Genomic DNA, 23,182 nt, shown 5'->3' on the forward strand with positions numbered 1-23,182 from the left:
AGAAAAAGAGTTGCTATTTAGTAAGGTAAAAGATGCGTGACAGATCTTTCCGATTAGTATGCCTTTTGCGTCTTTCAAATTGTTTCTAATGTTCAAATGATTTGCCCTAGCCCCATCATTTTAAGCAGCAAGTCTGGTGGGATAAACGATGACGTGGCCTTGGGGATTTTCTGTTCCTTCTCAAAAACCTTTCATGTTTGTAATCTGTTATTTCAGTTCTTTCGTTTGAATATTTTGTTCTATAAAGTTTTAACATCAATAAAATACGTAAAAATTCTATCCAAAAAGTGAGTGAGCACTTTTATTATATAACGTCAACAACAGTAACGTTGCGAATGCATAAATATCCCCCAGACTTTAGTATCGTGCAGAAACTTATAAATACATTTAAGGTTTGTCTGTGGTTTTGACTAAGCATATTGTCCAAATATTCTAACATAAACTAAACAGATGTTGCAAAGTCACGAAAGTCATTGAACAACATGAAGGCTGTTGCAAGTATTTTCTTGTCGTCACTGCTTGTTTTGAAATGCTCTGGCGCTCTTTTGAACAGAACAAACATCAACAAAAATGCTTTTGGAATCGAAAAAAGTTTTAAGACGTTTTGTAATGACTCCGAGCATGGACAGTCCAACGATTATCTGAGCTGCGGTTGTGATTATCACTGTGCGATTTATGGAGATTGCTGTCAAGACGCGTACAGATATCAGAATGGTGACATTTTTTCTAAGGGTCATAGTTTGTTTTCTTTGACCAACAAGATACGTGACACGTATGAGTGCGAGTTTCTTTCTGGGCAAAGTAAGCCAGTCTACATCATCAAACGATGCCCTGGGTCTTGGAAGGCTTCAATTCAAGTGAAGGATTACTGCGAAAATATCGCGAATGATTCATATTCGGTTCCTCTCGAAAGTGTCCCTGTAATTGGACGGACGACAGGTTTTGTTTACAGAAACATGTACTGCAGCATGTGCCACAATGAAAATAACGTAACATTCTTTAAGGTGGAGTACACCTGTAACTTTACGACAAATTTTCGCTTTAAACCGCGTTTTTCAAGGCGACCGCAGAAAATGAACATTTCTGAAGTTGCAAAGCAGTGTACCGCTTCGTATAAGAGACCGACTGACAGGAGTGACACGGACCGATCTTTACTGCACTGTAATAATGTGACAACATGCAGTCTGAAGGATAGCATTTATAGGCATTGGTGCGAAGAATCAACGTCGGACACTTTAGAGGCCGTGGTATATGGAAATACGACGTACAAAAACAAATACTGTGCAGTGTGCAACGGGTTGAATGTTGACCAGTTTTCAAGTCAGCCATTTCCAACAAAGCCCAGCCCTTTGTCCAGTGGTTCATGGATTCCTTCGTATCGTGTTTTATTCGATCCAAATTCACTTTCATTTGAATGGAATATTATGGGTCACTCAACCACTGAAACATTTGAAAAATGTCCCGAAGGGCAGGTATTCGTCGTCCCCATGGCAACGTGTCAACGGGTTCTGTGTGGCGATGGAGAAACATTGTGGAATAACACGTGCATACGAAAACCTGATCACGATGTCCCTCAAAATTACACAGCTAAAAATATCAGCCCGACCATTCTTGGGTGTCTTAAACTGAACTACAGCGATTTTGTTTTGCGCCAGGATGGATCAGTGTTTATCAATGCAACTGAGGAAATATTTTCACCTGGCACTTATGACGTAAATGGTGACAGTCACATAATCGTTTGCTCTAACTTCTCTCAAAATTACAGCAAAAACGAGGATGTAAATATAGAAAAGGCAATTGCTTTTCGTTTCAATGACGCACAAGCTATACTTTCTCTGGTTGGCCTCGTCATTTCCACGGTTTGTCTCGGTCTTCACTTCTTTATTTACGCACTGTTGCCAAGTCTAAGAAATCTTCCAGGAAAAGTTCTGATGTCCCTAGTAGCCTCCTTGTGTGTTGCTCAATTCCTTTTTATGCTGACTCCAGTTTGGAAAAAAACAGAATCCGCCTGCGTTGCGTTTGCGGTATTAATGCACTACTCATACCTGGCTGCGTTTTTTTGGATGAACGTCATGTCCTTCGATATTTGCCACACGTTTTCCATCTCAATTACAACTTTCAAGCAGAATAGAAGATCTATGAAGTTCATTTATTATTCGTTATATGCTTGGGGTTCATCGATTTTAATAACGTCGACTTCTTTAATCATCGATCACGCTGATGTTCCAACCTCGTATAAGCCTCGATACGGTGCCTATGGAATCTGCTGGATAACACAAAAATACGGCCTTCTGATTTTCTTTCTCGCTCCGGTGGCATTGCTCTTGCTGCTTAACATGGTTTTCTTTGCAATGTCTGTGCATGGTATTAGAAAAGTTTCCAAAGCAGCAAAATTTGCTAAGCCAAAAGCGGCAGCCAACAGAAGAAGAGTGATTCTTTACACAAAATTATCCATTGTTATGGGTCTCTCTTGGATTGTAGGGTATGTTGCCATGGCATCAAACTTCACAGAACTTTGGTATCTTTTCATATTTCTAAATACGTGGCTGGGCGTTTTCATATTTTTGGTTTTTGTTTGTAACAGAAAGGTTTACAGAACGATTATAGAAAAGTTCACACACAACCATAGATCACTTTCGACGAAGAGCAACACATCTACGACTACAACCCGTTTTTCCGTATCTTCAAGAACATTTAGCGAAAGAATAAAAAAATGATCTCGAGAAGACGTGGCGGTACCCAACGCAAAATCCAAGGTACTTCGATCTCTCTACACTTCCAGGCAGAAAATCGGCTAAAGCCAGCTATTTTAATAGTTTTCTAAATTGTTGGGTTAGGCAGTAGAATCCGCATACAATCAGAATGTTAGATAAATTTTAGTAAGATTCATTCTGCGAATTATAGACCTGCTCGATTGTGCCGCAGATAATGAAAAAAGTTGTCATATGCACTGCCCCATTCATTCTGTGAACATCGGCGGCAAGAAGCAGTAACCGTTACGTGCCGATGCATTTACTTTAACAGCCATCTTAAAACGTGTCGAACGAGCAACGGTGGTTACTATTCCCACTTGTTTACTTGACGTTTGGTTGAAAACCAGTCAACTTCCTCTAGTTTTGTTTGATCTTGTCAAACGTTTAACTGTACCTGGATTTAAATGGACCTCGTTTTCCCAACAAAGACCAATAGTGCACCCATTTCTCTATAACCTCCAAGTCGTAATTTTTTTGCTCGTGTTGGTTTCCAATGTGCACCAGTTATAAAAAAACGTCAACAATACACTGGTAAGTTTAGCTATTTATTTTTCCGAAGTCAATTTGAGACAATTTGTGGCATCTTCTGAAGGTACTTATCAGATCAGTTGTACATGTCCTTCCTTTTGCTCATCAAACGCAGCAGCAAGATAACAAGTAATTTGCTTAAGTGATGGGAAAAGCAAGCAGCAAATAAATAGTATCAGTATATTCCACGGACAGCAAAGCAGTCACGTACATGCGTGCACGCCTTCAATAAGTATGTATTCTATGTGCAGCTCTAGATCTGTTGTGTTTTTATATAGGGGAATCCCCAGTGTCTGCACGAACTGGAAGACTTGACTATAATCCGAGTGCTGTAATCATGATATGTACAAAAACGCTATACAGCCGACAACATACCAAATTCCCTCCCATCCTAATACCAACACACAATATTCGTATGTAGCAGCCAAACATGTTGTAAGCACTCTGAGGTGTATTTATTCGTAATGGCTTTGATATTTACTATGTTTGTCTCTAACCTGTGAAGATAACTCTAGTATAGGAACATAAGGAATTTCTAAAACAAGTATCCTGTGTTTTATTAATTTATCAATGCTATCAGTGGATGTTGCATACGTGGCATTTTTGTCACCTAGAACTGACCAGGAATTCATAAACAAAGCACCTGTGGCATTTACGATTTGAATATCTTATTTTCTACTCAAAGGAATGGTTTAGCCAAGAAACTTAGGAATGTTGCTGACACAGGTACCAAGTATTTGAATTCTTTCAGCTCCTTGAGCACATACATCATAATAAGGTTAAGTGGAATGACTGAGCTGATCACTATAGAATGGTTCCAATCACCATTACAAAATAATATACTTCTGCCAATACCTGTACAAATACAATATGCAACACAATAATGGCATAATGATAATGATTATAATAATAATAATAAACATATAATATTGTTCTTTTTTGTTTGTAATCTACTAACGGTAAACTTGGGTAACCACGTGCAAAATATATTATACCTATCATCATAATATTTTTTCCTCAGTATAATAAACTGGTTTTGTATAGAAAAGAACATTATACAAAACTGTCAATACATTTGGAAAACAATGGTATCACTATAGACTACAAACGTCTGGCAAAGTCACAACTCTGAATTACATTCTCACATTTGACAGTTGATAGCAGAGGTGAACGAATATCATCATCAGCTGATCATATTGGGATAATTTTCACCAATTTTCGGAGATCAACAGTGCTAATGCTAACAAACTGCTTTCCCACTTTAGGTTAATCAAGCAGTATCACAGTATGAATCATATTTATTCCTTAGTCTATATCTTATCAATAATTGTGTTCACAGATTCAAGGATTATTCCTCAACCCTTTACAAAGAAAATATATGAGATATATGTCAAAGGTAAACAAGGCCACAGTTTCATAATGCATCCTATGACCTGACTACAAATACTATAAATTGGGGTCTGTTCAAACTGATGGCATAATTTGTAATCATGGCATTCCAATTTCAACAATCATCATACACAACATACTGCTGTGGGCTCTGCCCTAATACAATACAAAACAATCTGGTCCCTTGAAATGTATATTCTTAACAGTCTAATCAAATACACTGCCCCATGTTTTAACCCAATCAGTCCTGCTAAAGTTTGTGTGGGAATATTGTAAAAAGATATTAAGTCAAGGCTGTCCGTCAGGATTTTTGGTGGGATTTACATGCATTCAAACTGGTTGACTCTTTGCTTGGTGTTACCCATACGGATTTGCCTCAATGTTTTGTACTTATCTCTGCCTGCTTGCCTATTGTCCTGATATATCATATCATTTTGTGTTACTTTGGAATCATCTCTTGTTTCCTCCAATTCTGCACTTAAAGACTGTAAAAATAAAATATTATGTCAAATATCAAAGTCAAACAGAAAGTATCCCGAGCCTTATTAAATCTCGAAATAACTGTTTATCAATATAATGACAGAAGCAAAGATGATAAAATGCATACCCCCACCTTAATGACTAAAAGCTCACACAGATTTATTGGGGGAAAAAAGGTGTTTGGATTCAAAGAGAGTCTATTGACAGAATACTCATTCCGTGATTTATAAAGAAAAATGACAAGTCATACCTGAAGCTGTTTCTGAAGCTTATCATTCTTTTCTGCTTGTGTAATACGCTCTTCCTCTGGGCGAGGAGCATCTTCTAAAATTTCCATATCTTGACCTGCAAATATTTTTTACTGAATTAATATATCAATTTCAAATATACTCACAAAAGTACTGCTGAATCATTAATTTTATAAATGTACACAAAATGCACAGAAAAAATATTTTTCAACTTGAAGTCAGAAAAGTTTTGTTTACAAGCAGGTGTGCGAAAATGTTCTCTATTCACCTCCTTCAACGTCATTTTCCTCCTCCTCTGTTTCCTTTACATGGTTCATTTGCTGTTCTAAAAATTGTTGCCTCTCTTCTTCTAGTTTCCTGCGGGCCTCTGCCAATTCTTCTTCCATTCTCAAACGCTCTTCTTCTTTTTCCCTTGCGATACGTTCCTTTTCCTCTGCTTCCAGTCTTGCCTCTTCTGCTGCTCTTGCCTACATTATATAGTATAAAACATAATAAACACATGCAAGACATTAACATGAAGTTTTATGTTATAAAAACAGGAAGCTAATCTTTATCTGCTTATCTTTAAGAAAAGCAACAAAACCCAAAATAATTCCAGCAAGACAATAAATTGACAAAGTTCCTGAACAAAATTACCATTTTCTCCCTCTCTTCCTTCTCTAAATGTGCCTCTTGTTCTGCCTTAATTCTAAGTTCCTCAGCCTCAGCTTTAGCTCTTTCTACCTCTTCTCTTTCCATCTCTGCCTGGCGCCGCTGCTCCTCAAGACGAGCTGCCATTTCAGCATTTCTCTCCATTTCTGTAACAAAATGTTTACATCAATGTTTAAAATATGATTATATTTCAAACAGAAAATGTACTACCTCTCAACCAGTAATGGCAAAATAAAAAAATAAATCTTATCAATTGGTAATACTGATGATAGGCTTGTTTTACCTTCTCTTGCTCTCTCTGATTCTTCTTTCAGTTGTCTAAGCTTTTCTTCCATTTCCAACTTTTCTTTTTCAGCCATTTCCCTGGCAGTCTTTTCCTTTTGGAGCTGGGCTCTAGAGATAAAATACATATACAATGCCAGTAATCATGTCAATAAAATATTTGTCATAATTTTATGAGTTTAAGCCATATACTGTTAAATAGCCCAGGGGGAAAACCTGCTCTGTATTGCTCAACAACAGAAGACCACAAAAAATCCTAAAAAAACATTTTATGGGGGAAAAACAAGGTGTAAAAAATAAAATAATAAAAATAAATATAAACAAATAGATAAAATAAAATAAAATAAAATAAAATAAAATAAAAACACTAGAGGATCAGAGAGGCAATACCGCCTCTGGGTATGGTATTACCAGCTGGAGTAAGCGCATATGTAAGGGGGAAAAAAAACAAGGCAGCAAAGCTGTCAAATGTACAGACAAAAAGCAGGAAATAACTATGCACAAAATAGGCTACTGTCAATTCTGATGCAAAAGTACATTATGTTAAACTGCAAATTCAACATCAAATTTTAATTATGCTCAACAGGTAATACCAATGTAAGTAAAATGTGTAACAAGCATAAGGCTTCAGGCCCATGGCAGTTCAAGTTCACACTTTGAAAATGTATAACTTCCAGAAAAAGAAGCCAATTAGACTGCTTTTCCAACTCAGGCTGCATTTTAGTCCTGTATTTCTTTTTTGAACGTTTGGCAATCATCAGTAACATGGTTTTCCCATAATGGTCATCATGGCAGCAGCACCCAAAATTGTGTTTTCTTCTATTCTGATGCAATATTACATAATGGTTAACAGCATAATGACCATCAATTTTTAATAATAAAATATATGTATCATGGATTTTCAGAAAATGTGACTATTATGGGTCTTCAAGCCCATGGAAATTCAAAGTCACACCTTGAAAATGCCAATATGTGAAAAATTAAGTTTTCACAAAAAAAAAACTGTTTAACTAGCAGAAAGAATTACCAAACAGACTGCATTGCCTACTGAAGCTGTATTTTAGTCCCATGTTTCTTTCCTGTAAGTTTGAGAACAGTAAGTCACATGATTTTTCTTAAATGGTCATCGTGGGAGCAGTGCCCAAAATATTTTTTTTTCCAAATTTTGATGCAATATTACATAACGTTTAACAGCATAATGACCATTAATTTTTAATAATAAAATATTAGTATTATGTATATTCAGAAAATGTGACTAGCAAAGGTCTTCAGGCCCATGGAACTTCAAAGTCACAACTTGAAAATGCCAAAATGTAAACAAGACAGCACTGTTCTGAAATGTTTTTTTTTTTTTTTTTCATTTTAACACTTTTTTAACATAAAACAAAATTAACAGTTTACTGCCATTTTTATATGATCAACTAAGAAAATTGATGAGATGTGAAAAATATCAATAGAACAGTGTCAAATGTCCAATTTCCTCCATTCTGAGTTTCTGAACATAGTGAATGATTGAATCTTACAAACTGCAATGATATGAGTTTATTTCCATTTTTGACACTTTATTACACAATACACGATAACAAAATCACCATAATTTTTACAAAATCAACTAACAATGTTGTAAAGATGCAGGAAATGTCAAACAAACACTTTTACTTATCTTATTAATTAAATAATGAAACTGTTAACATGCCTAAAAATGGAATCTGAGGAAATGTGAAACAAGACAGCACTATTCTGAAATGGGTTTATTTCCATTTTTAACACTTTTTTAACATAAAACAAAATTAACAGTTTACTGCCATTTTTATATGATCAACTAAGAAAATTGGAGAGATGTGAAAAATATCAATAGAACAGTGTCAAATGTCCAATTTCCTCCATTCTGAGTTTCTGAACATAGTGAATGATTGAATCTTACAAACTGCAATGATATGAGTTTATTTCCATTTTTGACACTTTATTACACAATACACGATTACAAGTTTACCATCATTTTTACGTAATCAACTAACAATGTTGTAAAGATGCAGGAAATGTCAAACAAACACTTTAACTTATCTTATTAATTAAATAATGAGACTGTTAACATGCATAAGAATTGAATCTGAGGAAATGTGAAAAAACAGCATAACTTCTAAAATAATGGTCCGATTATGCTGATTTTCGAACTTGACCTGCGTTTTAGTAAGATTGATTACTCCTGTGAGTTTTATGACAACAGGTCTATCGGTTTTCCTTGAAATGTGTTAACAGTGTTGCATATATGCTGAAAAGTGAAAAAAAAGCATAACTACTAAAATAGTGGCCCGATCATGCCAATTTTCGAACTTGATCTGCGCTTTAGTGAGATTGATTACTCCTGTGAGTTTCATGACAACAGGCCTATCAGTTTTCCTTGAAATGTGTTAACAGTGTTGCATATATGCTGAAAAGTGAAAAAACAGCATAAATTCTACAATAATGGCCCGATCATGCTGATTTTCGAACTTGACCTGCGTTTTATGAATATTCATCAGCTCTGTAAATATAAAGCCAAAAAGTAAAACCGTCTTCCACTTATGGTGTTAACGCTGAAAGTGCACGGCGACATGATCGGCGATGGCGACGGCGATGACAGACGCAGGTGATGGCAATATGTACAGACACATCTGTGTCTGTACATAAAAAAAGGAGAGGGGGGGGGGGGGGCACAACCTCCAGTGTTGTGCTTGACAAGCTCTATAAAATGCAGTAAACAAATGTTCTTAATTTTTTGTTGAAAATTACAATTTATAACAAAATCATGGGGAAGTAGGTCAAAGGTCAAATCCAAATTTGTGAAGTGCAGTTCATGGCCAGTTTTCAGTTTCGGCATCTAATGGCTGCTTCTCCCACGAAAATGCACCGATTAAAGCAAATCTCACGAAGATGAAAGATGACCCTAAGTGTAAAACCTGCCAATAATACTACAGTTTAGATCTGTGTAGTTGCTAAAAATCGGCACAAATAATTTTTTTTTTTTTTTTTTGCAAAAAATTCCCATTATTAGAAATTTTTGGCTCTTTTGACCTTGACTTAAAGGCAAAAGAGCATATTTGAAATCTCCACATGACTTTCGGTCAGCCATCTATAGATATTTTCCCCATAATTCCTTCAGTTTGGGAGATGTTTAGCATTTAGCATATTTTGGACAAGGGTGCATTGCGACAAGCATCACACCTAGACCCGTGCACCAACAAAGCCCAAAATTTACATGGAGTTGAGATTATATGTGTCCTACATCCAAAAGATGGGTATGTACTTGTAGTCTAGGTAGAGAAGCGGAAATGGTGACATGGTTGCGGAGCCATCGGAGCTGGCGAATGAGACGGGTCGGGACTAAAAACATGTGCACCGCCAGCGCCTATGCTGGTGGTACAAACTAGAGGATCAGAGAGGCGATACCGCCTCCGAATATTGTACCACCAGCTGGAGCAAGCGCATTCGTATAGACCCCCACATACACAAAATAAGGGACACAGTCACCAGTTTTGTGCTTGACAAGCTGTAAAAATGCAATCAACAAGAATTTTTAAACTATTGCAAAAAACATATATGGTACAATCAAATTTAAGTTCTTCGTAAGGTAGGTCAAGGGTCAATTTCAAGGTCACAGTAAATTGCCAGTATATGACTTCATATTCAAGTTCAAGAATAACTATGAACCTATCTCTGTCAAGTTTGAAGTTAAAAGAGAAAAAAAGTTCAGTTCATGATAAAAAGTAGGTCAAAGGTCAATTTCAAGGTCACACTTATATTGCCAGTATAGGACTTCCTATTCAAGTTTAATAATAACTATGGACCTATCTATGTCAGTTTTGGAGATAAAACGGAAGCAAAATTTGCAAAATTCAGTTCATGGTGAAAAGTAGGTCAAAGGTCAATTTCAAGGTCACATTTAGATTGCCAGTATATGACTTTCTATTCAAGTTCAATAGTAACGATGGACCTATCTCTGCCAGTTTTGGAGATAAAAGGAAAGCAAAATTTGCAAAGTTCAGTTCATGGTGAAAAGTAGGTCAAAGGTCAATATTAAGGTCACATTTATATTGCCAGTATATGACTTCCTATTCAAGTTCAATAGTAACTATGGACCTATCTCTGCTATTTTGGAGATATAAGGGACTAAATGTTATTATTTTGGAGTTACCATAATGTGCCTTAAATTTCGTACAGAAAAAATTAATTAAAATAAAGAAAATGTCATTTTGGTCAAAATTCTTGAAATAGGAGGTGCTCTGAAGTTTCAGAAGTTCAAGTTTGATGAAATAATGTCATTTTTGAACACAAGTTGTCTGCTTTGCCAAGCCTTATGTTTTATTTTTCCAGAGTTCAAAATTTATTATCCATTACCGTACTGCACATTTTGCTTTTACCACCAATATGTACTTTTTGATACAGCGTAACTCGAAAACCGTATGGAATACAAAAAAACCGAGACCACCTCCAGTATTGGGCTTTACATGCAAAGTTCAGTTCATGGTGAAAAGTAGGTCAAAGGTCAATTTTAAGGTCACATTTAGATTGCCAGTATATGACTTCCTATTCAAGATCAATAGTAACTATGGACCTATCTCTGCCAGTTTTGGAGATAAAAGGGAAGCAAAATTTGCAAAGTTAAGTTCATGGTGAAAAGTAGGTCAAAGGTCAATTTTAAGGTCACATTTAGATTGCCAGTATATGACTTCCTATTCAAGTTCAATAGTAACTATGGACCTATCTCTGCCAGTTTTGGAGATAAAAGGGAAGCAAAATTTGCAAAGTTCAGTTCATGGTGAAAAGTAGGTCAAAGGTCAATTTTAAGGTCACATTTAGATTGCCAGTATATGACTTCCTATTCAATTTCAATAGTAACTATGGACCTATCTCTGCCAGTTTTGGAGATAAAAGGGAAGCAAAATTTGCAAAGTTCAGTTCATGGTGAAAAGTAGGTCAAAGGTCAATTTTAAGGTCACATTTAGATTGCCAGTATATGACTTCCTATTCAAGTTCAATAGTAACTACAGACCTATCTCTGCCAGTTTTGGAGATAAAAGGAAAGCAAAATTTGCAAAGTTCAGTTCATGGTGAAAAGTAGGTCAAAGGTCAATTTTAAGGTCACATTTAGATTGCCAGTATATGACTTCCTATTCAAGTTCAATAGTAACTATGGACCTATCAGTTCATGGTGAAAAGTAGGTCAAAGGTCAATTTTAAGGTCACATTTATATTGCCAGTATATGACTTCCTATTCAAGTTCAATAGTAACTATGGACCTATCTCTGCCAGTTTTGGAGATAAAAGGGAAGCAAAATTTGCAAAGTTCAGTTCATGGTGAAAAGTAAGTCAAAGGTCAATTTTAAGGTCACATTTAGATTGCCAGTATATGACTTCCTATTCAAGTTCAATAGTAACTATGGACCTATCTCTGCCAGTTTTGGAGATAAAAGGGAAGCAAAATTTGCAAAGTTCAGTTTATGGTGAAAAGTAGGTCAAAGGTCAATTTTAAGGTCACATTTAGATTGCCAGTATATGACTTCCTTTTCAAGTTCAATAGTAACTATGGACCTATCTCTGCCAGTTTTGGAGATAAAAGGGAAGCAAAATTTGCAAAGTTCAGTTCATGGTGAAAAGTAGGTCAAAGGTCAATTTTAAGGTCACATTTATATTGCCAGTATATGACTTCCTATTCAAGTTCAATAGTAACTATGAACCTATCTCTGCCAGTTTTGGAGATATAAGGGACTAAATGTTATAATTTTGGAGTTACCATAATGTGCCTTAAATTTCGTACAGAAAAAATTAATTAAAATAAAGAAAATGTCATTTTGGTCAAAATTCTTGAAATAGGAGGTGCTCTGAAGTTTCAGAAGTTCAAGTTTGATGAAATAATGTCATTTTTGAACACAAGTTGTCTGCTTTGCCAAGCCTTATGTTTTATTTTTCCAGAGTTCAAAATTTATTATCCATTACCGTACTGCACATTTTGCTTTTACCACCAATATGTACTTTTTGATACAGCGTAACTCGAAAACCGTATGGAATACAAAAAAACCGAGACCACCTCCAGTATTAGGCTTTACATGCAAAGTTCAGTTCATGGTGAAAAGTAGGTCAAAGGTCAATTTTAAGGTCACATTTAGATTGCCAGTATATGACTTCCTATTCAAGTTCAATAGTAACTATGGACCTATCTCTGCCAGTTTTGGAGATAAAAGGGAAGCAAAATTTGCAAAGTTCAGTTCATGGTGAAAAGTAGGTCAAAGGTCAATTTTAAGGTCACATTTATATTGCCAGTATATGACTTCCTATTCAAGTTCAATAGTAACTATGGACCTATCTCTGCCAGTTTTGGAGATATAAGGGACTAAATGTTATAATTTTGGAGTTACCATAATGTGCCTTAAATTTTGTACAGAAAAAATTAATTAAAATAAAGAAAATGTCATTTTGGTCAAAATTCTTGAAATAGGAGGTGCTCTGAAGTTTCAGAAGTTCAAGTTTGATGAAATAATGTCATTTTTGAACACATTGTCTGCTTTGCCAAGCCTTATGTTTTATTTTTCCAGAGTTCAAAATTTATTATCCATTACCGTACTGCACATTTTGCTTTTACCACCAATATGTACTTTTTGATACAGCGTAACTCGAAAACCGTATGGAATACAAAAAAACCCGAGACCACCTCCAGTATTGGGCTTTACATGCAAAGTTCAGTTCATGGTGAAAAGTAGGTCAAAGGTCAATTTTAAGGTCACATTTAATTGCCAGTATATGACTTCCTATTCAAGTTCAGTAGTAACTATGGACCTATCTCTGCCAGTTTTGGAGATAAAAGGGAAGCAAAATTTGCAAAGTTCAGTTCATGGTGAAAAGTAGGTCAAAGGTCAATTTTAAGGTCACATTTAGATTGCCAGTATATGACTTCCTATTCAAGTTCAATAGTAACTATGGACCTATCTCTGCCAGTTTTGGAGATAAAACGGAAGCAAATTTTGCAAAGTTCAGTTTATGGTGAAAAGTAGGTCAAAGGTCAATTTTAAGGTCACATTTAGATTGCCAGTATATGACTTCCTATTCAAGTTCAATAGTAACTACGGACCTATCTCAGCCAGTTTTGGAGATAAAAGGAAAGCAAAATTTGCAAAGTTCAGTTTATGGTGAAAAGTAGGTCAAAGGTCAATTTTAAGGTCACATATAGATTGCCAGTATATGACTTCCTATTCAAGTTCAATAGTAACTATGGGCCTATCTCTGCCAGTTTTGGAGATAAAAGGGAAGAAAAATTTGCAAAGTTCAGTTCATGGTGAAAAGTAGGTCAAAGGTCAATTTTAAGGTCACATATAGATTGCCAGTATATGACTTCCTATCCAACTTCAATAGTAACTATAGACCTATCTCTGCCAGTTTTGGAGATATAAGGGACTAAATGCTATAATTTTGGAGTTACCATAATGTGCCTTAAATTTCGTACAGAAAAAATTAATTAAAATAAAGAAAATGTCATTTTGGTCAAAATTCTTGAAATAGGAGGTGCTCTGAAGTTTCAGAAGTTCAAATTTGATGAAATTATGTCATTTTTGAACACAAGTTGTCTGCTTTGCCAAGCCTAATGTTTTATTTTTCCAGAGTTCAAAATTTATTATCCATTACCGTACTGCACATTTTGCTTTTACCACCAATATGTACTTTTTGATACAGCGTAACTCGAAAACCGTATGGAATACAAAAAAACCGAGACCACCTCCAGTGTTGGGCTTTACATGCTCTACAAAATGCAAAAAAGAATGGGTCTCTAGCATTAACGGTTCCCGAATTAGAGACAGTTTTCAGTTTCGGTATCTTATGGCCGCTACTCCCGTGAAAATGCACCGATTGACCCCAAATTCATGGAGATGAAAGATGACCTGAAGGGTAACACTTTCCAATAATATTATTGGTTAAGTCTGTGTGGTCTCTGAATAACAGGGCAAAAAAATTTTTTTTCGTAAAAAATTTCATTTTTTTGAAAATTTTGGCCCATTTGACCTTGAAGTAAAGGTCAAAGGTCAAATCCAAGGGTATATTTGAAATCTACACATATGACTTTTGGAAAGCCGTCTATAGAAATTTTTCCCATAACTCCTTCCGTAGGGTAGATAATTAGCATTTAATTTTGCCATTTTTAGACAAGGGTGCATTGCAATGAGTGCCACACCCAGACCCCAATACCGACAAAGCCCAAATTTTACGTGGAACGAGTTGAGATTATAGGTGACCTAAATCCATGAGATGGGTATGGGGGGCCTTACCGTCTAGGAGGAGAAGCGGTAACGGTAGCCGTCCGGCGGAGCCGGCGGAGCCGGCGGAACCGGCGGAGCCGGCGGAACGATCCGGACGAGACCGAAACCATGTGTACCGCCAGCGCTAACGCTGGTGGTACAATAAATAAGGCTAGGATATTTTATTCAAATTAAAATCAATAATTACAGTTCTCTCTCCTTTTGTTCTAAGGAACTTTAAGATGTTTTTAATGCAAAAAAATATAACATCAACAAAATGCCTTAATCCTAATTCTTTTCAAAATTGGAGTCAAGGAAGTTTTTTGTAGGAGAGCAAACCTTTAAATCATGCAGCAAAACGTCTGCATGATCCCACCCCAACTCTTGCAAACCAGAGATTTTGATCTACTTTAGAGAATGGTTTAATATTCTTTGCTTATAAGGATAAAAAATTACAACAATCTATAAAACCTAAACATGGCAATATTTTCCCATTTGAGACCGTTTTGTCACATCGTAATAAGGAAAAATATAAAAATAAAAGGAAAAAAAATCACTCTTGATTCAAATCTAATTGCAATGCATGCAAAGAAAAAAAATGTCCAAATATCCACACCAAGAAATTTTTTAAACACTTGATGCTCATTACCCATAAAAGCGAAATTTCTTTGTCTTCTTGTATGGAGAATGGGACAAACATGTAGCACGTTGTGAACTGCAATTGTAGGAAATATTACTCTTGACAGGTGCTGCATCAGGTTCATGTACATGTTAATAGGTTTGCCATTTCAGCAACTTACTATGAATTTCTTATTCCAAGCTTCAGGTCTGAGGTGAGCCAGCCTTGTCAAGCCTTCATATGTGCACATTTATTGGACTCTGACATTCAACAGCACGTCTGATTGATGTATACTACGCAAATCAAAATTGCTGTTATGATTATCCTGATTTTGTGTTTCAACAGAAGAGCAGGTGACATAGATAACAGATCATCAATCAAACCTGCTGCTGAAGTTGAGATGCATCCTATATGGAAATCTGAAAATGAAAATACTGGTACCCGTTGGCATAAAAACTGTTGGGTTTCATTTCTTTTAAACTCTCACCTTTCAATGTGCCTAGACTGTTTCTCTTCTTTAGCTTGAGCCTTCATCTGCTGTACTTCAATGGTGTCTGGTTTACGTCGGCGCATGTACAGCTCGTGATTGCCCATGCATAAGGCCAAAATGCGCTTGTTAATTCTTAATCTTGGTGCATAGAATACAAAGTCCTGTAAATAAGAGGCAATATATATAGAAATGTTTTTTTTCTTCCTTTTTTGTAAAATAAGCATGTAATCAATTATGCTCCACTTTGGATGATCTTACTACTGTTAACCACAAGGAAATCACTTAATACTTACTGGTGCTTTCTTGTCAATTGGCTTGATCACAAACTTCTTGTCATTAAAGGAGATGTTTCTAATTTCACTCCAAGGGAATCCAATCTTTGGAGTTAATCTGAAAGTGCAATTGTGTTGGAAATTAAAGATGATGAAATTACAAATATAGAGATTATTTCAATTTAAATAATCTTTCAAATATAAGGAAAGGCATTTTAAGTATAAGAAAAGGCATACATACAAAATATACAATTGTTGGCAGGAAATGACATTAACAGTTTTTGTTTTGAGAAGAGAAAAAGAAGTCATGTTTTAGATTAATTTATATTGATGAAAAGTTCTTACTTGTCCTCTTTTTCATATACATTGAGTCCTAAAGCATCCACTCCTAACCACAGGTCCGAACCCTTTTTATTCTTGATTTCAAAATAGTTGACTCCATACATTTCCAAGTCTTGGGCAATCTTAAGGTACTCCAGCATTGCATCCTCTCTGCAGATGAAATAATTTTTGAAATTCTCCAATACTTATGAACATTAAGCAATATACCAATTCAATATCTATTAGACAAGCACTGCCTTTGCATGTGTAAATCTGTAATGAAACCAAACTTAATGATATCAATCAACTAAAAAACAAATTATGCAACCATAAGATGTCTTACAAAATATTTTCCTGCACATCTAAATGTCTGTTTTTCCATGTTACCTGAGCATATCTTTGTGTTCAGCCCACCAGTTAACTATCCTCTCCTCCCATTGTTCCTTTGTCATCTTGTGTTGGTCATAAACCCTTAAAAAGTAAAATTACATCAAAGATAAACCCCAATTTGAATGTGGAAAATTACATGACTTAAGAAAGAACCACAAAAATTGTGAGTTCACAATCGAAAATTTTAAATTATCTTTATTTTCATCAACACTAGCACACAAATTTTGCTTACCGCTGAGGTAGCAGCCTGTCATTCTCTAGACACCGTGGCTTATGTTTATCAGGGTCATAGTCACTGTATTTTGCTTGAACTGCGTATGATGCTAACAGCACAGATGTCTCAGGCGGACAGTAAATTTCATCATTCAGGATACCTTCTTTCACTTGCAGAAAGAACATTCTCTGAAACAAGACCATGATTCAAAATAAATTAATAAATAAAGTCTTGACAACCAACCTTTTCAAATTGTGAAAAAGGTTGTATTCCATCAGACAAGAGAGTAAAATATGTTCATTTCACAACTAAATAAATGTTGTTCTTGAATTATACTCTCAAACATCACCCTCAACTCCTTTAGAAACATGAACAGTTTCTAAGGAAGTTGAGATAAGTGGTATTGTTCCTGAAGTGGCTTTCAAATTATATATAATTTACAAACCACATGAGTAACAACAACACACTTTGGCTACAGTTTAAATATCATATGCAATGCTGCCTTTTTAAGATATATATTATACAAAAAACTTTACCTGTGTGACTTCCTGAATGAGTTCTTCAGCCACATCCTCAGGGAAGAACTTAGCTCGGAATTTGAACTGGAGGGGAGACTCTTTGCGTACATCTTGGCTCATCACCTGGAATGAAATATCATATAAGCAAATACAGATCGAGGTAACAGACATGTAACTTAAACATAATGGATTCTATATTTTGATATTTTGTTTACACGTTCCATAGAAACAATAAATGACACCAGTGGCATTATTGATAATGTTAAAAGTACCATAGAGGATCATTTAGACAAAATGAGATGTAATTGGGAGTAAATGCATACCTTGCTACTCCATCAGTTACCATTCTCCTTCATTATATCTTTGTTAAGAGACCCTATGACAAAATCAATAATATACATGATAATAATAATTTGCCTAAGACACATCTTCATTAAAAATCTTGCCATCTACCTTTTTGTTAAGTTTCAGCCATGTGGAGTAGCCCTTGCTATCTATGTACTGCAAGCCAAAGAACCAGATTTCACGTAGCCCAATTGTCTTCACCACCTGAACATACAACAAACAAACCATGAAATACTGTACAAAAAGAATCAGAATGAGATGGGTCAGGAATCATACCAAATCTATCTACAGCTGGTGGTACAAATAATGGATATGTAACTGCATACATTATTGAATGCTTATCAAGGAATTTCTGACAAAAGTCATCTTTCATTCATTATTTATCTTTTTTTCATTACATCCTCAGAACCAATTTCTTTTAGATAATATGTAATAACAACTCCCTTATATTGTAAAAAATATCAATAAATAATGGCATAACTAAATGAATGCTACGAAAATTAAGATATCAGGAAAAGACTACTGTTGGTTTACTATCCTAAGCCTATGGTATATGTCCAGAGTTATGTATGCCTCTGATATCAGAGGTTTCTAAAATAGTATACAAAATGAAAATATCAGCCCCTGTGGAAAAACTGATTGTCCAGTGCTATATAATTACTCCACCCCTTAAACGGTGGCTCAGCAGCAGAGAAAGATAAAAACTGTGGGGTTGGGCATAATCACTCAGCTGGGCATCTGGAGTAAGTCATGCTTGACTTGCTTTATGTAACATACACATGGATGTGCACTACTCGGCACCTAGGTGTGTAATCACCCCCACTTACAAATACAAAGAGTATGTCCGGCGGCAAAGAATGAGTAGCAGTTGATTACATGAAATCCCACAGGGTATGATACAATAATTTTTGTAACATACTAGCGCACCCTGTGGTTGGAGAGTATCCTTATACTAGGGTGAATGTTGAGGATAAAGAGCCACACAAGGGTTTTCAGTTTGTGCCATCCAATGTATAATGAGAGACAACAATTTTCAGCAAGAAAAAAATCTAATTTAATTTTGACTCTTCCCAATACTTTGAGAAGTAATCAGTGGTTATCTTAGTACATGTGTATATCACTCAAAGATCACCGTGACTGAGCATTCCATCTGGCATACACCTTAATTACCATTTTAAAATATCAAACTGATAATGGGAAAATAATAACCGCATCTTTAGCTTGAAATCATGAAGAATGATGAATCATTGCCAAAGAATCCTTTCAGTATTTGAAGTTCAGAACTAAAGCAAAAGTTGGGGAAAACTAAAACAAAAAAAGGTGCTATCATATCATTTTTCTAGATTTTGCACAGAGGAAAAGAAGGGAAACAAAGGGGTTAGGGGAATACTCAAAAGAAAACCATGCAACAGTTGAATGTTGATAAGGTTTCAATATTCAATCCTGTCTCAGTTCAAAATCCAAATAGATATTCTGATCATAGATATTCTGATCATATATATACATCTTAAAATGTGAAAACGGCTTACATTATCACTATGTATTGACAACTTTCATCCTTCAAGAATACATTAAACAATTTCAAATCTAAGGGAAAAACCTACCTGGTCAAAGAGCTGTTTGCCTGTTGTGTTTGGCTGGATGGCAAACTCCAGCTCTGCATCCATGGTGGTGACTCGAACATTGACCTATAAATATAAGACTTTGATCTTAACTTCATTTTAGAATAAATTTCATTAATTTGGTAAAAGTCACAAAAGACCCTTGTAGAATTGAACACAGATAGGCTTTATATCCACAAAATTGTGGTTTTATTTAAAATCACAATTTTGTGGATATATATATATATATAGTCTCAAAATCCTTTTCTTGTTTTACCTGTAAACAGCAAGATAACTTTTATTTACTAGCTATTCAACATTGCTTGCAGATTTTTTCAGTGCTAAGCAAAGAGATAAGATAGCGTTACAAAACTATGTGACCCTTATGGCTAAAATCAGATTATAACTTGATAAAACCATATTTGACACCTTACAGTCACTTTTGGCCATAAAATTTGAGCAACCCCCCCCCATATAAATAATATAATTAACAAATAAAATACTAATGACAAACATAAAAAATGCAGAAGTTACAAGATTGAATAAGAATGAATCAAGATTCAACGAGGTTTTAAAAGATTGTAAACAAGGGGAAACTGCTTATCATTTACGAGACATGCAAATACATCAAAGGAGCGCAATGAAAAGGAACCTTCAACCAAACAGTGCTCCTGATTAAGATGCAAAAAGGTCAACTCATTGTTTACTTTGTCAGGTGTGTACCACACTGCACTAAAGAGGGTGTAACTGCAGTATCTGTAAATAGGCTAAAGGAGTTGTGAGATAAGATGGTCTGAAGCTTGGTCCATGTTTCTTAATCTCCAGTCAAACATTAATTTTCACCCTGATTAATACCACTATCACCAGAATTTTTCTCATTAATATTTATATATTGATAAATGCTATGAGAAAACTAAGGTATGTCAATGAAATTTTTATTTTAAAATATAGTTAGTTATATTTGTCTTAGCTTCTTTGCATGACTGCTATTTGACAAATGCTACCTTTTGTCCCAACTTGTTATGCTGGGTCAGAAGTACATTTACACACAATGACATATGGTCTCATACACTAGGAACAGAATTGTGTCAGTCTATTATAAGTTAATATTTAAACACATCAACATACTTTATCATAAACATCCCAACTTAATTTTATCACATATACAGTGTTCCACATTACTGAAATCACCAAGTCTTATGTTACAATACATTTCTATCAGGTCAAATTAAAATTTAAGTCTTTTTTGAGTAGTTTTCTTTTGTGGTAGCTGGTACAAATGCTAAACTATGAATATAAGATCTATTGAAGCATTATAAATTCACCAGTGTGGTGGGACAAAATAAGGAATTGAAGTATACTTCATTCAAACCACTTAATAGTGACAGACAAAATCTATACTAACTTGTCTTATCCTCCCCTAAAAATAAATAAATAAATAAATAAATAAATAAATAGATAGAAGCTATTAAGTGTTTATTTCATATTAATAAACTTTATTAATTTGGTGAAAATCACAAAAGACCCATGTAGAAATGAACACAGATACGGTTCATTTTCATTTTAACCAACACTGACTTCAATGGCTTGGTAAGATTATGGAATAGATTTTGATACAGCAAATAGCCTTTAAAAAGCATCATATAATACTTACTGCCTTTGGCATCTTGTTAGGTTTTTTGAACACCTTGTTATTCCAGTTGCTTCCTGGTTATCCCAAGTAATCTGAAATCTATGAAAAGGAGAAGTTAAAAAAGAAGATAAAGTGCCTTTTTATATAAACAGTTAGTTCAAATTCTCTTTTATATAAAGCTAAAAATAAATAAATGATAACATACATTCATAAATATCAACGTACAGTGCCAAGGTACATTTGTGTTCTTCCTAACAGGGATGAAGTCCCATTTACACAAAGACTAAGAGACTTGAAATACTGAGCAATTGACCATTACTAATCTTTAAACTGTTTGTAGCTATTGGTAGGTCACACCCAATGACATACCTGTAGAGTGGGTGTAAATTGTGAGTCCTTATCTTATGTGAAGCTTTTATCAGGAATTTCAACTTTATTCTGCTAAATGAGTAATCATGTTCAAACCTAGAGACATAAAGTTAATGCAAGAGGGGTGTTGGTCCATTTGTAACCTCCTCTAAGATCTTTTAAGAATCACAGTTATCTCGGCGATAAATCGCTATTCATTCGGCAAACAAAAGTCAAATGAATGAATAAATACAGGTGTGCTGAGATGAACTTTGATATGCTTTTTCCAAGCAAAACGACGTTCATTTAAAGTTTGAACGACCCTGCACTTCTGAAGAATGACAATCCATTTCACCCAAACAACCGCGCCATATATTTTTTCACGGATAGTTATAATGTCCAAAGAATGCGTATCCGGTGCCTCGGGTGTGCTACCAATGCCACCGGCACGACGTGTAATTTGGGAGTATGCGACATACCACTGTTCAATTAAAATTATAAAACATTAAGAACCATTTGCACAATGACAGTTAAAACAAACGAATGTATCTCTAAGAAAATAGAAACGAAATACATCCAACATATTCTGTTTCAAATAAAACCAAATCAAGATTTCCTTTTAATCCTACAAATAATCTCATTCGGTTTGAAAAGGCGGATAATCGCGCCAAGGGCGCGGCGGCTGCAAGAAAGCAATGTCCACCCTCGTCACCGCTTTCCATGACTATTATTCTGTACCCCGATATCAGTGCTTACTTATTTTGAAGACCATAACCAAATCTGATGTTTATATCATGCTTCATATTACGTCTTTCCCACTTACCACAAGTCTTCCTCCTCTGTGATTGACCGAGTGGGAAACCAATATGGCCGGCCTCGGGTTGGGTGGGGCATGCGTCAATCATGCTCAAGAAGAGGCTTTTCAATAGAGCCCATCCCTCTAGGGGCTATTGAACCCGTTTTTAGCAGGTCTTATAAAGTCTTTCATTTCATTCATGTACATTTGTTTCAAAACATATCTTCATCATGGAAGTTACATTTAGAGAATGAAATTTCAATATGCTTATCCTAGAAAAAAATCTGTTACTTATGCGGCACTATTATGTACTCTTTACTGAGTGCAAGAGATTACAACTTGCAGTTTTGTTAACATAAACAGACCTGTAATATTACACATAAACTCGTCGTCTGCTCGCACGAGTCAGGGTCTCGTTTTTTTTCTAATCTGAGGAACTGTAGATGGGATTTTATATCTAGATCTAATTCTCCTCGAGACAAAAAAGTTATTTTCTTTCACACACAAATCATTGATCCGTCTGGTCGTGCACCTGGACTCAAACGCTTTGTAGATCTATGAGAGGTATTTTAATACTCGTTTAGACGGTCCCGTCTTTTCAGGAAATGTGAAACTGAAGTTATTGCGAAAAAAGTAGCTTTAGATACGTGGATTGTTAGTAATAGCTAGTTATCCTTCAAAGTCGCAACTTAAGTCACTCTGCGCTCTTATGCGCTTCAGCTCAGAGATTTGTCACTTTTTCCATCCTTTCTTGTGTAAAAAACTATTATCACATCCCAGATCATCCCATACGGTTAGAGCTCTTTTTTTCTTAGCCAGTTTAACTTGACCAACGGGGCCGTAGCGATAGTCCGAAGGTTCAATAGTCCGAAGGTTCATTGGTCCGAAAGTTCACTATAGAACCTTCGGACCAATGAACCCTTGATTAAAAAATCGATGAAAATGTTACCACTTTTCGGACCAATGAACCTTCGGACTATCGAGACGCCCCCTGACCAACAACCCCCACCCCAGAAAAAGGTCACTGAATTTCTAATCCA

General features: G+C 35.4%; 2 protein-coding genes across 3 annotated transcripts; one reads left to right on the forward strand and one right to left on the reverse strand.

The window, feature by feature from the left end:
* The first annotated feature begins 430 nt into the window (after positions 1–430).
* LOC106178077 (uncharacterized) lies at positions 431–3,142 on the forward strand. Its single transcript, XM_013561098.2, has one exon. The coding sequence runs from the start codon at positions 483–485 to the stop codon at positions 2,715–2,717; it is 2,235 nt and encodes a 744-aa protein (XP_013416552.2). The 5' UTR covers positions 431–482; the 3' UTR covers positions 2,718–3,142.
* Positions 3,143–3,285: 143 nt separating this feature from the next.
* On the reverse strand, positions 3,286–22,298 carry LOC106178078 (radixin). Of its 2 annotated transcripts, XM_086999377.1 has the most exons (16): positions 22,170–22,298; positions 21,020–21,097; positions 20,771–20,785; positions 19,369–19,452; positions 17,873–17,968; positions 17,438–17,542; positions 16,920–17,089; positions 16,685–16,768; positions 16,322–16,468; positions 15,998–16,094; positions 15,702–15,865; positions 6,333–6,442; positions 6,035–6,195; positions 5,667–5,865; positions 5,401–5,495; positions 3,286–5,155 (listed from the first exon to the last, which is right to left on the reverse strand). In XM_086999377.1, exons 2-16 carry the CDS (start codon positions 21,029–21,031, stop codon positions 4,991–4,993), a joined length of 1,704 nt encoding a protein of 567 aa, XP_086855503.1. In that variant the 5' UTR covers positions 21,032–21,097; positions 22,170–22,298; the 3' UTR covers positions 3,286–4,990. The 2 variants fall into 2 exon arrangements, with proteins under 2 accessions (XP_086855503.1, XP_013416553.1); XM_013561099.2 differs by lacking the exon at positions 20,771–20,785.
* Positions 22,299–23,182: the final 884 nt, after the last annotated feature.

This window comes from Lingula anatina, chromosome 1 (genome assembly GCF_051362555.1).
Source record: "Lingula anatina isolate TDL-2025a chromosome 1, LinAna3.0, whole genome shotgun sequence".
Classification (NCBI taxonomy): Eukaryota; Metazoa; Brachiopoda; class Lingulata; order Lingulida; family Lingulidae; genus Lingula; species Lingula anatina.

Bases quoted from the DNA above. Each gene is read 5' to 3' on its own strand.
- LOC106178077 (XM_013561098.2), top strand. From the start codon at position 483: ATGAAGGCTGTTGCAAGTATTTTCTTGTCGTCACTGCTTGTTTTGAAA.
- LOC106178078 (XM_086999377.1), bottom strand. The intron at 17,969-19,368 runs GTAGGTTTTTCC...TTGTATGTTCAG, and splicing joins GCAAACAGCTCTTTGACCAG to GTGGTGAAGACAATTGGGCT. The intron at 15,866-15,997 runs GTAAGTATTAAG...TCTTATTTACAG, and splicing joins CAATTGACAAGAAAGCACCA to GACTTTGTATTCTATGCACC.